Raw genomic sequence first — 15238 nt, forward strand, 5'->3', positions numbered from 1 at the left:
TAATGTTTATTTTTGAGAGAGACAGAGCACGAGTGGGGGAGGGGCAGAGAGAGAGAGGGAGGCACAGAATCTGAAACAGGCTCCAGGCTCCGAGCTGTCAGCACAGAGCCCCCCCGCGGGGCTCGAACCCACGAGCTGTGAGATCATGACCCGAGTGGAAGTCGGATGCCCAACCGAACGAGCCACCCAGGCGCCCCTATGGCGGAATTAGTAATGCCTTATGATCCTCAAGTTTGGGGGACGTTAGCTTCTTTCTGTCTCGTAAACTTTTGGGTGCATCTGCCAACAATGGATGTGACAGCTGTGTGGTCATGCGGAATTGGGCGGGTGAGCTCATTCTGGAGTTAGTGGGAAAGCAGTAACTGAAAGAGGAGTACAGGGAGTCCTTCCTTCTTCTCGAGGTTACCTGTGCGTTTTTTCAGGTGTGCAACATTGAACAGGCAGTGACGTGCAGTAGTTCAACCCCTGGGTTCCCATCACTGAGTCTGAATCCTGGTTTGGCCACTTGGATAATTATACTTGGATAATTTAAGACAAAGTGCATCTTCATACCTCAGTCTGCACATTTTTAAAATGAAGATAATAATAGAGCCTACTTTATACATTTGTTATGAGGATTAAATGCTATTAATATAAGATTGATGTTTCATGCTCAAAAAAAAAAAAACCCACATTGGCCTTTTTAATAAAGTGTTTGGAATTCTTTTTTTTTTTCAAGTATATTTTTTTGAGAGGGAGAGCATAAGTTGGGGAGGGGCAGAAAGATGGAGACACAGAAGCCAAAGCAGGCCCCGTGCCATCAGGCAGAGCCGGATGCGGGGCTTGAACTCACAAACTGTGATCTCATGACCTGAGCCGAGATCGAGAGTCGGCCCCTTGACTGACTGAACCACCAACGCGCCCCAAAAGTATTTGGCATTCTTCACCCCCTGTCTGGCTTTCAGTCTTTGGGCATGTCAGGACACACTTTGGGGCCACGGGTTTGCTACCTCTGAAATAGAGTCTGTTGTATAGTCTCTTTTCTGGCACTTGCTCATTGCGAGGATAAGAAATCACGTAGACTTGAAAATTATTCATGTTCCACTCTCCCTGCCAAATACCTTCCCAGTGGAGAGGAGTGATGGGACTGTAAGTTGAAATTTATACTCTAAGCCTGAAACACACAGGATTGTTGTGAAGGGAGTGGAGATACCTTCCTGTAGGAGGACAGTGTGTAAAGATTGAACCAGCTGAATAATGAAGCGAAGCAGAGACATGAAGACCATCACCCCTCACCTTTCAGCAGGGCCACAGATCTAAAAGCAGGGCCACTGCCTCATTATCCTGATGACTCAGAAGCCACAGCACTTCCTCTCTCCTCTGCTGTCCTTGCAAATTAAATTCATTGTTCTACAAGATGTCTGTGGTTCCCAGAAATGACGCAAGCGGTTTGTGCCCTGTTCAAAAGCCCGACATCTGACTCTCAGGCCATCTCCCAAGCGAGCTGTACCCTGCTACTGTGTATGGCCACAGACGATTCCAGTAATCCCCCCTTTTCTTTCTTAGCAGAAGCCCAGAGAGGATTATGGCTATATGGACTCCCTTAACAAAAAGTCTTGCAAAACCTACCTTAAAAAATGTGGGTACTCTTGCCGAAACACGTCAGAAAAAAGTGAATTCCTTTTGATATTGTTGGCTTAGATGGGAGCGTTTGACCACCCACAGGGCGAAAAGCAGGCCTTTCATAGTTGCTTAGAAGCCAGAGAGGCACGGGTTAACACGGGTTAGTTAAGTAGTGAATGCACATTAGTTCTTCAGTCTCTTGTCCTTGAAACGAGCTTGAAATGCTTTGTAGATGTAGCCCAAGTGAGAGGCACAGTTTCCTGAGCATCTTTTGTCACGTGAAGTCATTTACAAGCGGCAAAAACAACAGCCTCACCGAGGAAACCACACCTGTCAGCAGCGCGGTGGTCAGTAGGAAGCTGGCATGGGGACGTGCCCGCGTGGTGAGTCAGCGGCTACCATTCCAATCACATTCCACTTTCTCTAAAGGATGGTGTTTGTCAGGCTGGTTTTTTTTTTCAACCGAACAAAAACATCTCGCTATGCTCCCCTCCGTGGTTAACATTTTCCAATAAGTGTAGGAGTGTCAGCATTCGAATTTTTATGATCCTGTAAAGTAACTAGGGCAAGTATTCCTTTCTCCACTCATAGATGAGGAGATTGACGATCAGAGGGGTCAGTGAACTTGCCCCAAAGCACACAGCCAGGTCTCATGTCCACGTTTGCTGATACCACGCTGGTGCGGGCTCCAGGGGAGCTAGCTCTGGGAAGGAAAACTTTGGGGGGAGGCGCGGGGGGGACACCCTCACGGCCCCGACTGCAACAGAAGCTCTCTGGCGTCGATGCAGAGCCCAGTGTTTTTATGAGAGCCACGCGTGGATGCGGACTGGTAATTTGGGGATATAAAACGAGCCTTGCTGTAAGAAGCTTACATTTCAGGAGTAGTGAATAGTGCAGGCAGATGTGTTACTGCAGAGAAAAATCACCAGCCAGAGTATCTGCAGTGATTTCCTCCGAAATAGGCGTGTCATTGTGTGAAGCCCAGATTGCCAAAGGAGAGTAACTTTTAGGAGGTGTTGCTTGCTGTAGGATAGACACAAATTATAATATAACCTATTGCATTATATGTATTCTACAGAAGGTATACTATGCGTCTATAATAAAACAGTTTCACATTTTTAGTGGCTATTGATCTATCGGCAGTTGACCCAGAGATTTCCCTCTTGTTGGGTTCTCTTCATGGATACCCTTGTCCTCACTGCTAATGTCTTCATTAAGTTTCTTCTCTATTTGACAGATCCTTTATGATGACTGTAATGGCATCTAGGCCCAGAAACACATGCCCTTTGCATGTATTATTCATTTAACTTTCACAGCACTCCTAGGAGGGAGGATTATTCCTATTTTATAGAGGAAGACGCTGAAGCCTAGAGAGGATGCCTTACCTAAAGTTACTAAGCCTGAAGTTACCCAGAAATGTAATGGCTTATAATACCAGCTGTTTTATCAGATTCCACAGTTTTGTGGGTCAGGGATTTAGGCAGGACTCAGCAGAGGAAGCTGGACTCTGTTCCATATGACATCAGCTAGGGCGGCTTGTCTGGGACTAGATAATCTATTTCAAGATGGCTCACCCACACGGTAGGCAACTGGGCTGTTAGCCAGCACACTTAGTCGTTCTCCACGTGGGCCTCTCCGTGTCGCTGCTTGGGCTTCCTCATAGCATATTGGTTATGTTCCAAGAGTATGTATTCCAGGAGACAAGAAGTGGAAACTGCCAATCTCTTAAGGCTTGGTCCCAGAAACTGCCATGGTGTCTCAGCTGTATGTCATTGCTCAGGAAGTTATAGAGTTCCCCTAGATTAACAGACAAGAACATAGAATAGACCTGACCTGCCATTGGGAGGAGTGCCAAAGAATTTGCAGCCTTGTTTAATCTACCACGGCAAGGATGAGAATCCAGATTGTAGTCATGACACCGTATTGCGTCTCAGCTAGTACAATGCCAGGTGCGTTTCTCAATCACTGCATTTATCTTTGTGTGAGAGTGACTAAACCATGAGCTCCTTGAGAGCAGGGATCTTGCCTTTTACATCATGGTGAGGCACAGTGCCCACCTAAGCATAGCTGATGATCCATAAATGCTGGAGGAATGAATGACACAGAGCTGAGTTCTACCCCTGGCTCTGCTTTGAAGCAACTCTATTAGAACTACTCTGGGCTTTGTTACCTGTGCAGAAAAATAAGGGGATGGGATTACATGACCCCTGTAGTCTTCATTTCCCCAGCACTACCATTTATCAGTGTCCTTGGGCTGCTATAACAAAATACCATAAATCAAGCAGGTGAAACAACACACAGTTGTGTTTCCCAGTTCTGGAGGCCGGGAAGTCCAAGACCAAGACGTCTGATTTGGTTCCCGGTGCGAATCCTCTTCCTGGCTTGCAGACAACCACTTCTTGCTGTATTCTCATATGTTGGGGTGGGGGAAGGAAGGAAGGAGGGAGAGAGAGAGAGAGAGAGAGAGAGAGAGAGAGAGAGAGAGCACGTTCACAAGAGCTCTGGTCCCTCTTCCTTTTCTTATAAGGAGACCAATCCTGCCCTGGGGCCTCTACTCTTATGACCTCATCTAAACATAATTGCCTCCCAAAGGTCCCACATCCTAATACCATGACATCGGGAGTTATGTCTTTGACATAGGGATTTTTGGGAGACACTGTTTAGTCCATACCAACGATTCTACAAAATCTACTCAGGCTAACTAAATGAAAAATAAAGAGATCTCAGATAGGAGTCTTAATGAGAGGAATCCAGGAGAGTGAAAAGAACGGAGTAGAGGAAAGGATTGTTCTGTTGAGAAGAACAAAGGAGGAGGTCAAGAAGACGGTTGGATTTTAGGCTCAGACGCAAATATTGGAATTACGTTGGTGGCACTTGGACCAGAAGGAAGGAATCTCATGGAGGCTCTTTCAAAAGTTGAGGACTTGAGAGCTTTTAGGCCACAAGGGGTAGGAGAGATTTATAAATCAAGTGCGCACCGCATTTTGTATCTGGGTGATGAGGGAATGCCGGTTTTTCTGGCATCAGCAGTGGTTCCCAACTGTGACTGTACGGAGAATTATCTGATGAGCTTTTCAAAAATACTGATGCCTGTATTTTTTAATACAGCCTCCTTCTGATAATACGGATCCTCCCAAGACCACTCAGTTGAGGTTTTCTGGAGATGGGACTGGAGCATCACTATTTTTCAAAGACTGGCTGCACGGCGATTCCACTGTGCAGCCAGGGCTGACAATTTCTAATTAGAGTTAGTTAAAGGCACTAGATTTCTGGCTGTGGTGGAATGACGAGAAAGTGAGGATTGAAAGCCGACAGCCACCAAATAACTTGGGAAGTGGGTTGTATGGTATATAGATTATGACTTCCCAAAGATATCCACATCCTAATCCTTAATAGCTGTGAATAGGTTAGGTTTTATGGCAAGGGGGAATTAAGGTTGCTAATCAGCTGGCCTTAAAACGGGGAGATTATCCTGGAGTATCCAAATAGGTCCAATGTAATCACAAGGGTCCTTAGGAAGAGGAACAGGAAGGTAGAGGCAGAGAGGCAGAAGGAGAGGTGGCTATGAGAGCATAGTCAGAGAGAGGCAACATTGCTAGCTTTGAAGATAGAGGAGGCACCTTGAATGAAGAAATGTGGGCTGCTTCTAGAAACAGTTTTCAAGAAAACAAACAGAAAAAAAAATTTTTTAATACTACTACTACTAATAATACTAATAAAAAAAGATTCTGCTCTAGAGCATCCGGAAAGGAATGCAGCTCAGTTGACCTAAAACCTTGATTTTGGCCTGGTGAGACCTGTGTCAGACTTATGACCTACAAAACTGCCAAGTAGATTCATGTTGCTTTAAGCTGCTGAGCGTGTGGTCATTTATTACAGCAGCCTTAGGAAGCTAATACATGTGGTCAGTTGGAGGAGGTAAATGTTGATGAACTTTTGCAGGGGCCTTGTTGGTGGAGGAGAAACTCTGAGAGATAGGTGTTAGAATTGCAGTCTTATCGGGATTTTTTTTTTTTAAATCTCAGGGCTGTAGCATACCTCCTCAGAAGGTTTAAAATCAAAAGTCAAAGGAATAGGCTATTATGTGTGTCACTAAATTCATCAATGGAGTCAGAGGCAAGAAATTCCTGGAAACTTTTCGCAGCAGTATTGCTTGAATCGTGATCAACTTCACTGATCTAAAGGCTGACAAAACACTTGTTTTACCTGGATGGTTTTGAATTACTTAAGTCCCCGAAGAAATAGATAGGATCTGCAGCCTTGTCACAGCTCATCACCCGAATGTAAACCGGAGTTTAATATTCCTATCGCTCTCCTCTAATCAGATCTCTAGACTCTGCTGATGTTTTTTATTGGGTCCTCCTGAATAAAAAAATAATTGGATAATCACACACACGCGCCCACACACACACACACACACACACAGAGCATATGAGAGATCAAAGAACCTCCCATATGTACATGTATTCACTAAAGTGCATTTATTGGGGATTTATATATGACATGACTTGTGTTAGGGATTCATCAATGAATGTGACAGGCGAAGTCCTGGTTCTCGTGGAGCTCACAGCCTGGTGGAGAACACAGACAAGTAATTGGGTGAGTTAGAGTGGAGCAGAAAATACAGGTTGCTATAAAACAGGCAACTGGCTCCGTGTAGGAGTGGGAAAGAAGGATATATCTAGGGGAGGGTCTTCCTGGGGGAAGAGAATTTCTAAGCGGTATCAGCAAACTCTAGGATACCTTTAAAAATGGAAATTCTCAGGCCCGTGAAGCCAGACCTATTAAGCCTGAAATCCTGGGGATGAGACACCAAGATCTCTGTTTTATTACATCTGAGTGGTTTGGATACACCCTGAAGTTTGAGAACCAGAGGTCATACCTGGGCTGAACATTAGAATCACTGGGAACACTCCCACCACTGTTGCGGTGGCCCCTCTCCAGAGACATTGACTCAGTCGGTCTGGGAATAGGGCATAGGAATTAGTAGTTGTAAAGCTCTGGATGTTATAATGTGATTTCAACACGCAGTCAAGGCTGAGACCACTTCTCTAAGCTGGCAGCTGAGGCATGAGTTAGCAGGGCCGTGGGAGCTGGTGAGAGGGCAGGAAGGGTATTACAGCCTAGATGTAAGAGAAAGCCTGAGGTTCCTAGGACTTGATAAGGCTAGAGAATACACACTCCAAAACTCCATGGCTTAAAATAGGGTTCATACTTATACACGTGTTTATTGCAGTAGTTTTAAAACTTTAATGTGCATAGAAATTATCTGAGGATCTTGTAGGACACAGACCCTTATGCAGTAGGGAGGTTCTGTTGCCCCAGCTCTCCCTGAGCCTGCACGTCAGAGAGTGGATGGGGACTGCAGAAGTATCTATGCTTCAGCCCAGGACCAACATAAGGACACCTCGCCTGGGGTGAATCGTGGATGCCCGTTGTTGGCTGGGTATGTTGTGAGGGTAAAAAGAAAAGATGCATCCTAGCACAACCTCCCAGCCGGCTCTCCTGATTATTTTCCATCAAGGTCGTACTGCTTTTAGCTCAGCAATAACCCCCCACCTCCAATCTAGCTGAGTGCATCCCCCGGCCAGGCCCGCAGAGCCAGCTCATTAAGTGGCCGCTGGAGCTCTCTGTAACGTGCCAGCCAGCCAGGGAGGCGCTGGCCGAGGAGGGGGGCTCTCCGGGGACCTCTTTTCCCTCTCTCCCTCTTCCCACCTCCTCTGGCTGACAGCGGCGGTGCCTGCGGCAGAGCCTCCCTATGCAGCAGCCCCTTGCACTTGGCTCGCACTTCTGGGCGCTGTCCATGGTTGCAGCATCTTTCGGCGCGCCACGTCAGGAGGCCGCAGCGGGGCCCTGCGATTGGCGGAGGAGCCCCTCGCCATCCCCCAACACCCCCGCCCTCGCGCCCTGCCCGGAGCCCCGGCCCCCGAGCCCCGGCCCCGCAGGCGCGTGCCAGTGAGCGCGCGGGGCGCGCCCTGGGGCTCCCGGGCGGCACACCCACTTTCCTTATTAGGGCAGAGTCGACGCCCAGAGCGGGCGGCCGAGCGCGGGGGTGGGGCAGGGAGCCCAGGAAGGCGACAGCCGAGGGCGCAGCCACAGCCTCAGCCGCCTCCGAGCGGCAGGAGGGAACAGCGGTCGCTGCGCTCCGGCCAGCCAGTTTCCCGAGACCCCGCTTCTCTCCGCGGGGCAGAGATCGTCCTCTGTGCCCCGCCGGGTACCCCTAGTCCAAACGTCTCTCAACGACATGGAAGAATTTTTGCAACGCGCCAAATCTAAACTGGTAAGTTGGGGGAGCAAGGCTGTGTGCGTGCGTGTGTGTACCTGTGGTGTGTGTGTGTGTGTGTGTGTGTGTGTGTGTGTGTGAGCGCGCCCGCGCGCGCTGATGAAGGGGAAAGGGCATTGCAGCAGAGGAGGAAGAAACAACTTTGCCACTTAGTTGTCAGGGCGTGTGGGCTAAGCCTGGAAAGAATCTTTGGAGCTCGGGTCCTTACGGCTAGCAGTCTGTCTCCAGAATCCTGCCCCCGCAAAGTGCTGAGCTGGGGGTGGTCGTGGCCTGACAGAAGTTGGGTGTGCCCAGTTTTGGTTCCTTTGGCCTGAGGTTGGAGAAAGGTACGTCCAGCCAAACTTCAATTTGCGTCTGAAGGCTAGAGGGTTAATGGGTGTGGTGCTCCTTTGGAAAAAAGAGCCCAGCCTTCTGCAGATGCAGTACCTGTAAGTGTAAAGCGGGAGGGGGGTGGGGTGGGGAAGAAACCCTTAGGACTGTACTTTAGCGGGAGGCGGTGGCAAAGCGTAAGAGAGGAAGTTAGGGTGCTGCTAGGAAGGACGTTCCTGCGAATGCGCAGTTTACCCAAGCGTCCCCCACAAAGAGCTTGCTCCAGGGCAGAAGTAAGGGATGATCTCGTGTGACTCATGTGCCTCTCCCGTCCCTGTTCAGGTCCCTGTTCAGGTCCCTGTTCAGATCTGTAACTTGGGTAGAGGCAGAAGGGGAAAAACCCCAACTGTTGCTGCCGATGTGGGGGTTGCCCGACTATTGTTCTCTTGGGAAGAGACCAGCATGTTGGCGGGTACCACTGAACCACTGTCCAAAGAGTGAACTGTAATTTTATTGTGTGCGTTTACAGTTGCTACACATTCTGGAACAGATTCTAGCAGCTTCCTAATTCCAAACTGTTTTAGCTCTCCAGCATAGCAGTAATAAACATAATGGGAATGTTTCTGTTTCAACACTTAGGAAAAAGCCTCTGCTCATTTAGAAGCAATATCTTTCGTGAACAGTGAAAGTACGTTTTATGGGCCTGGCAGAGGAGGAAATGCATAATTTATGATGCCTTTAACCTTTAAACCTTCAGAGAAGACAAAATACAAAGTCACCATTAAGGTGACGTCTTAATCACAAGGCAGGGTAGTTGCAGGATTGTTACAGTCCCTCATTTATCTTTGCACAACAAAGGGAGCACAGACCCAAGTCTTACACTGATTTAACTCTAAGTATCTTTTACAAGACATGAGAGTTGATTAATGCTAACGTAAGTAGTAAGTATCTTGTTTTCTACCTCAAGTGCCCCAGAGACTCAAACCATTGTGGGGATCTCAGAAAGTTTGTGGTCATTTGTGTGTTTATTACTGACCCCCTTATAGTGTTACGTGAGCACTCGCACTCACTTGCACTTCTGACAGCGTAAGTAAACTCCCTGTTCTTTACCTAATGATGAGGGAGAAACGGTCAAAAAGAAGTCGATCGTGACAACTTATTTACTTGTTTGTTGTTGTTGTTGTTTGTTGGTGGTGGATGAGAATGATTGGGCATCAGTGAAACACATCGATTTAGACTGCACCTGTGTTTCGCTCCTGAAACATTTATTTTAACAATAAACATTTAGATTGTGGGGTCTGATGTGAGCAAGAGATCTGCCTCATTTCTTTTTTTTTAATGTTTTCATTTATTATTTTTGAGACAGAGAGAGGCAGAGCATGAACAGGGGAGGGGCAGAGAGAGAGGGAGACACAGAATCCAAAGCAGGCTCCAGGCTCTGAGCTGTCAGCACAGAGTCCGACGCGGGGCTTGAACCCATGAACTGTGAGCCGAAGTCGGACACTTGACCGACTGAGCCACCCAGGCGCCCCTTGCCTCATTGCCAAAGAACAATTGCAGGCCTGGAAAAATTCCCTGTTTCAGAGCAATCAGTGGAAAGTAATGGGTAAGTTTATTTACCGAGTCCCTTCATTAGAGGAGTAATTTGCTCTCTATCATTAAAAAAAAGACAGGAAAGAGAAGTGGTTGTTTGAAATACTGTTTCTAGTTTCCTGTGTTAGCCAGAAGAACAATTACTGCTAATTTTATTTTTTCTTGGAATAGGTTTCTTGTTAGACTCTCAAGGAGCCTTTCGTATTCAGCCACAGGAAAGGTGTTCTGGTCACTTTTGGTGTCACGTTGGCCCTGACAAAGGATCTTTTCCAGGAAAATAAAACTTTTACCTAATTGCAACATTCACTATAGTTCAAGATAACCTTTCGTTTTAGATGACAGATAATCTTTGTTTTGGAGAAAGAAATTAAGTCAGTAATTATGACGTTCATTTGTGGGCACATTCATAATCAATTAGTAAGATTTTAAAAAATCAGGCTAATACTTCCGAAAGCATTTGAAGGAGAAGAAATTATGCTGGCCTCATTAGGCCAGAATTAGATAGAACTGAGGTGTTTTCCATCAGAAAGCTGTTTTCCATCAGAAGTTAATATAGGCTTATCCCTATGATACCTTTAAAGAATCTAATTGACAGGTTGTTTTCCTACCTACTTGATTTCTCGCTTTGCTATTCTGTAATCATGATGTGTATCTTTCAATAGTTTGAAATTGTCAGTGTTCTTTCCAAAGTCCTAACATAACCTCACCCACCATTGGAAGTAGCTAATTCCAATAGGCAAGAGAAGTTTTGAATTGCAACCGTTTTGCATTTGTTAGTCCTAGATAAAATTTCCAATGATCAAAACTTGGGAGGCCTTGTGCATCTCTTTTCCTCCTGACCAGGAATATTTATTATTCCTCTGTTTTTGTGAGGGGAGCATCAGCTTTCCCATTCTAGTCCAGGCCCTTGTGTTGAACGGAGATCTTTGAAGGGGAAGGGATGTTTTTGAATTTTTATCCGGTAGTTTCGGGCTTGCTTCTGTTGAAATTGGGAGAGCATGCCGTCAAACCTTTTTCATCCTAGTCTGGTCCGGCTGATCCTTAAGCTGACGCATGTTCGCGGACGTAACCCCAACCCCTCCCCCCCAATCTCTCCTTCTGATACACACCCTTCCTTCCTGAGAATATGCTGTGTTTATCAGAAGTGGCAAAAGCGGACCCCAAGTGTGGCCTCAGAGGGATCGCTTCTTCCTGGTTCTCCAATGGTTCTCTAGGGGGCCTGCCTTCTGCCTGGTTGGTACATGCTTGGGTGCCCGGTTCTGCTTGGTAAAAAAAATCTTAGCTGACTGGAGGGCAGCAAGAGAAGTTGTCACTTATTCCAAGCATAGTCTTCTGAGATGGCACCTCCCTGACAAATACAGAATGACGAGTAGGAGAGGGAGACAATGATGGTTAAACAATCAAGCCAGCAGAGAAGCCAGGATTCACTCCCCTGATGTGAGCTCGCAGCTATGTCTCTGGGGTGGACACTCATTGCTAGAACTGGAAATGAGAATAAAAACACACTTTTTTTTTTTTTTTTCTGCCAGGGCCCACCTGGCTTTTCTTCCACCTGCCCATTCAGAGCCTGGAAGAAGGACAGAGATCAAGTCCAATAGTTCCAGGCTTGTCCTGAAGTTTTAGCTATGCTCTCCTTTTTCAGTTATGCCGTTTCTATGGTGGTGTCTTATTCTTAGTCGTAGCATTTCTATGGTAAGAGAAATGGAGGGCGGGTAGGGAATAAGGGCTCCCTGCCCTAGACTGTGATTTGGGAAATGTCCCTCCATTTCACGGCGATCGGCTCAGAAAAGCACTCAGGCCAAGATGACCTCATGATGGCAGTAAATGGCCCAAGTTTCTATGAACTTTGTGTGTGTGTGTGGGGGGGGGGGGGGATGAAATAAATGAAGAATCAGAGCCCTGGGGTTCAGGCTGATGGGAAACCAAGGTCCCCACACTTGTGGGCTGGCTACCGAGCCTCTTACTGCCTGGATCCCACCGGCTGATTCAATTCAAGCAGCTGCTAATGGGTTGGGGTGGGGGTGGGGGGTCACTGCAGTCCACCTGCCCTATGATGTAGCTCACCAGTCAGCCTGGGTATGTGTGGGGGTGGGTGGAGGAGTGTCAGCTGCCGCAGGATGGATCCAGGCCACGTTAATGTCTCAGGAATGCTGTTTTCAAAGAAAGGGTGGGGATAGGGCGGCCACGACAGTCTGAGGGATACATCTGTCTCTTCAGCAGCGACAGCTGCAGGTGAAGTGGTCAGTTCTGCAGTGGGCATTAGTGACCATGGGGACTTCTACAGGAGAACAGTCCTGGGTGACCTGAATGTCAACGTGGACTCTGTGCTGTGTGGCACAGGGACAAGAAAGCACATTCGAAAACTCTAAAAGAACGACCGCATTAGAGTTGTAGAGGAGGTGGGGGTTTTTTTTAAAAAAGAAAGAAAGAAACACATTGCCGTGCGTCTACAGAGGCATCATCTTGACGCTGGAGGAATCTATTCCTGATTCTTTTATGGGAAGAAGAGCTGTCCATGTTGCAGATGACTGTTGCAGGTATTGGAGGGGGCCGCTGTGGAAAGGGCTAGGGGTGATGGAACTCCCGCCACAGCAGTTTCACTTGGGGAGCTGAGCTCATTCTGACCACAGGCCACGGGATCAGCTCCCTCCCCATCCATAAGCGAGGGCTGGTGCACTTGAGACTTTGCCAGAGCCTTCCAGAGCAGGGAAGGAGACTCGGGAATCCAAAGCACTTCTGTGAATGTGGTGCCAGTCCCTTCAGGGCTGATGAGGAAAAAAGCCCACGATCGATCGCTTTAGTCCTGGAGTCAGTTGCATTTCTCACTGCCGCAGCTTTCAGACCCAGGGCTGTGGGTTATCCAGCCCCGGGGCCTGCAGAGAAGAGTCAGACTTTTTCAGTGTAAATCTCACGGTGGATTGGTCTGCCTCAAAGGTAAAGGATTGGTCCCTGCCATTCAGACAGCACCTTGGGTCTTGAAGGATGTGATTAGGTGAGCAAGGACACCATTTAATTAAGGAGTTGGGAACATTTTATGCTAACTAGGTAAAAAAGGCGACAGCTTTGGAATAACCTGTTTATTTCCATTTGTAACATTTGTTTGGGCAGATGTTAATGTTGTGTGGGGTTTGGCCGACCAGTCTGGAGAGCTCTTGTTAAGCAATGGTGGCTCGGGGATAGAGGCATCACTCTCCCTGGACATCCTCTCCTCCCTGGTGTGCTAGTTGAGCAGTGAAAAGGGGGAGGGAGAACTACCCGGGTCTGCAAAAGATGAAGGCTGCCAAAGAGGAAAGACCATCTGGGGACCCGAGAAATAAAGTGCATGGTGTTGACTTGGTCATTGATTCTGTGCGGACCATGGGGTTTGTGGTAGAGTCATAGAGTTTGGAGTCTTCTTTGAACAGAAACTGGCGAGGGGCATTCAAATTCAGGCGGCAGCATTCGCATGGAGTTTGATATGACTGGCACCCTCTGGGTTCGTGCAGTACACAACTTGCACAACCGTACATGGCTTCCCTGCCTCAGGTCCTGGAGTAGCCCGCTCAGAATCTCTGGCACTGTGCCAAATCCATTTCTGTCTGAGCCCTGTGGCTTTGGGCTTTGGTTTCTAGGGGAGGTATCTTTCTCCTTAAGAGATCTTGAGAGGCAAGCTGGGTGCTAGATTGCTCTGAAAAACCTGACCCACAAAGCCCGGGTTAGAAAAACTAAGCTGGTAACACAGTCTTGGGTTTTTAATCTGAAAAAAAAAAAAAATGGAATAGTGATACCCACTCTGCAGGTTTATTGTAAAGCCAAACGACGTATCTACAGCCTTCAGCGTAGAACCTGGCTGCTTCTGTCTCAGCGAATGGCATTTGTTGCTCATCCAGTTTGCCCAGCTGGAAACTTCCTTTTCCTTCATCCCACCCCCACCCACCCTGCCCCTGGCATCACTAACTCATCAGGATGGCTGCGCTGGCAGGCTCACCGGTCTCCTGTAAACCACTCTCCCGCCGCTGCCAGGGAGATCCTTGTGAAAGCGTCTTCTGCACCTCCAGAAACCTCGTGACCTTTCCATTGCTCTTTGTAGAACAATAGCACTCTTAGCAAGACCCCGGGATCTGGCTCAATGTGTCGCTCAGACTCTTGTGGCTTCTCCTCTTGCCCCCTTTGGCATAAAAAACCCCTGCCCCTTCTTCAGGTTAGGTGAAGAAAGGAAGTCTCACCGAAGGACCCTTCCCCATCCCCCCTGCCTCATTTCATGAGTATAGGTTGGGTTTTTTGGTCATGATTTTGGATCACTTACCTCAGTGTGTCGTTATATTTCTATTGGGCATGTTTGTCTGATTCATCAGAGTAAAAAATAGGTCTCTGTATGATTTTGTCCACCACTGTATATCAGGGCCTGGTGCAATGCCTGATGTTTTAGTAAGCTGTTTGTTTTGGCAATCAGTCATGCCATATTAATGCTAATTAAGGACAAAGAGCCTTCCGAGTATGTCATCTAGAGACCCCTTGCTCTGTTTGGCTGTTCTGTTTGCCAGTCTCCAGATTAATCTGAATGGCAGCATTCACTTTGACGAGGGGCTCAGGGCAGCAGATGGTTCAAGCGTCACGGGTCACCAGATCAGGGATTCCTTTTATGTTCACAAAGATCTTTGTCGCTTTGCACAACCTGTACTTGGCCTCGTCAGGTGTAATACGAGGAACAGCAAAGCAACCCTTGGTGTCACAGATCAGACAGAAGTTCTCTTTGGTCTTGTCAGTGCTGATGACATCCATCAGCAGAGTAGGCTGTCACTTTGGATCTTGCCATTAGTCTTTTTTTTTTTTAAGTTTATGTTTCTTTATTTTTGAGACAGAGAGACACAGAGCACGCGTGGGTGAGGGGCAGAGAGAGAGGGAGACACAGAATCCGAGGCAGGCTCCAGGCTCCTCCGAGCTGTCAGCACAGAGCCGGACCTGGGGCTCGAACCCACGAACCGTGGGATCATGACCTGAGCCGAAGTCGGATGCTTAACCGACTGAGCCACCCCGGGCGCCCCAGGATCTCGCCATTAATCTTAATGAACCGCCGCATTCGGATCTTCTTTCCTTAATTTCCTGTTAGGGCAGACTGAAGTCTGTTCCTTAGAAGGAGACGAGGGAGGATGTTCTCTCGGCTCGTGGGGACCGGTAGATGGACCAGGAGCAAACACATCGGTCAGTTGTTCCAGCCCCCAATGCTTTGGAGCCTCAACAGGCTTCAGATGCTTCTTGGGACCGTGAGCCACGCTTGTACTAGACATAAAAAGAACAAAGTGTTTTTAGCATGAACGAAGACGTAGGGCAAGAGGCTTGCGCAAATCATACCGCATTGTAGTGGCTCAATAAAAACTAGTAAGTGGGTGGACAGGTGCAGATTCAGAGTGACCTATATCTGAAGAGGGCAGGTGCCAGCACGCACACACCCAGGTTGGTTTACTAGAAGGA

At 47.7% G+C, this 15238-nt stretch overlaps 1 protein-coding gene across 7 annotated transcripts in view; it reads left to right on the plus strand.

Moving 5' to 3' along the window:
- Positions 1-7473: 7473 nt before the first annotated feature.
- Positions 7474-15238, plus strand: part of PRUNE2 (prune homolog 2 with BCH domain) — a 266301-nt gene continuing 258536 nt past the window's right edge. For 4 of the 7 annotated variants that reach the window (XM_053205243.1, XM_015072607.3, XM_053205244.1 and 1 more), the window contains exon 1: positions 7503-7882. In XM_053205243.1, the coding sequence (XP_053061218.1) occupies positions 7847-7882 (36 nt within the window). In that variant the 5' untranslated portion in view covers positions 7503-7846. Of the gene's footprint in view, positions 7883-15238 lie in introns of all 7 variants that reach the window. The other 3 variants (XM_027041002.2, XM_053205242.1, XM_053205246.1) reach the window with 2 other exon arrangements.

The sequence above is a fragment of the Acinonyx jubatus genome, chromosome D4, assembly GCF_027475565.1.
Source record: "Acinonyx jubatus isolate Ajub_Pintada_27869175 chromosome D4, VMU_Ajub_asm_v1.0, whole genome shotgun sequence".
NCBI classification, from domain to species: Eukaryota; Metazoa; Chordata; class Mammalia; order Carnivora; family Felidae; genus Acinonyx; species Acinonyx jubatus.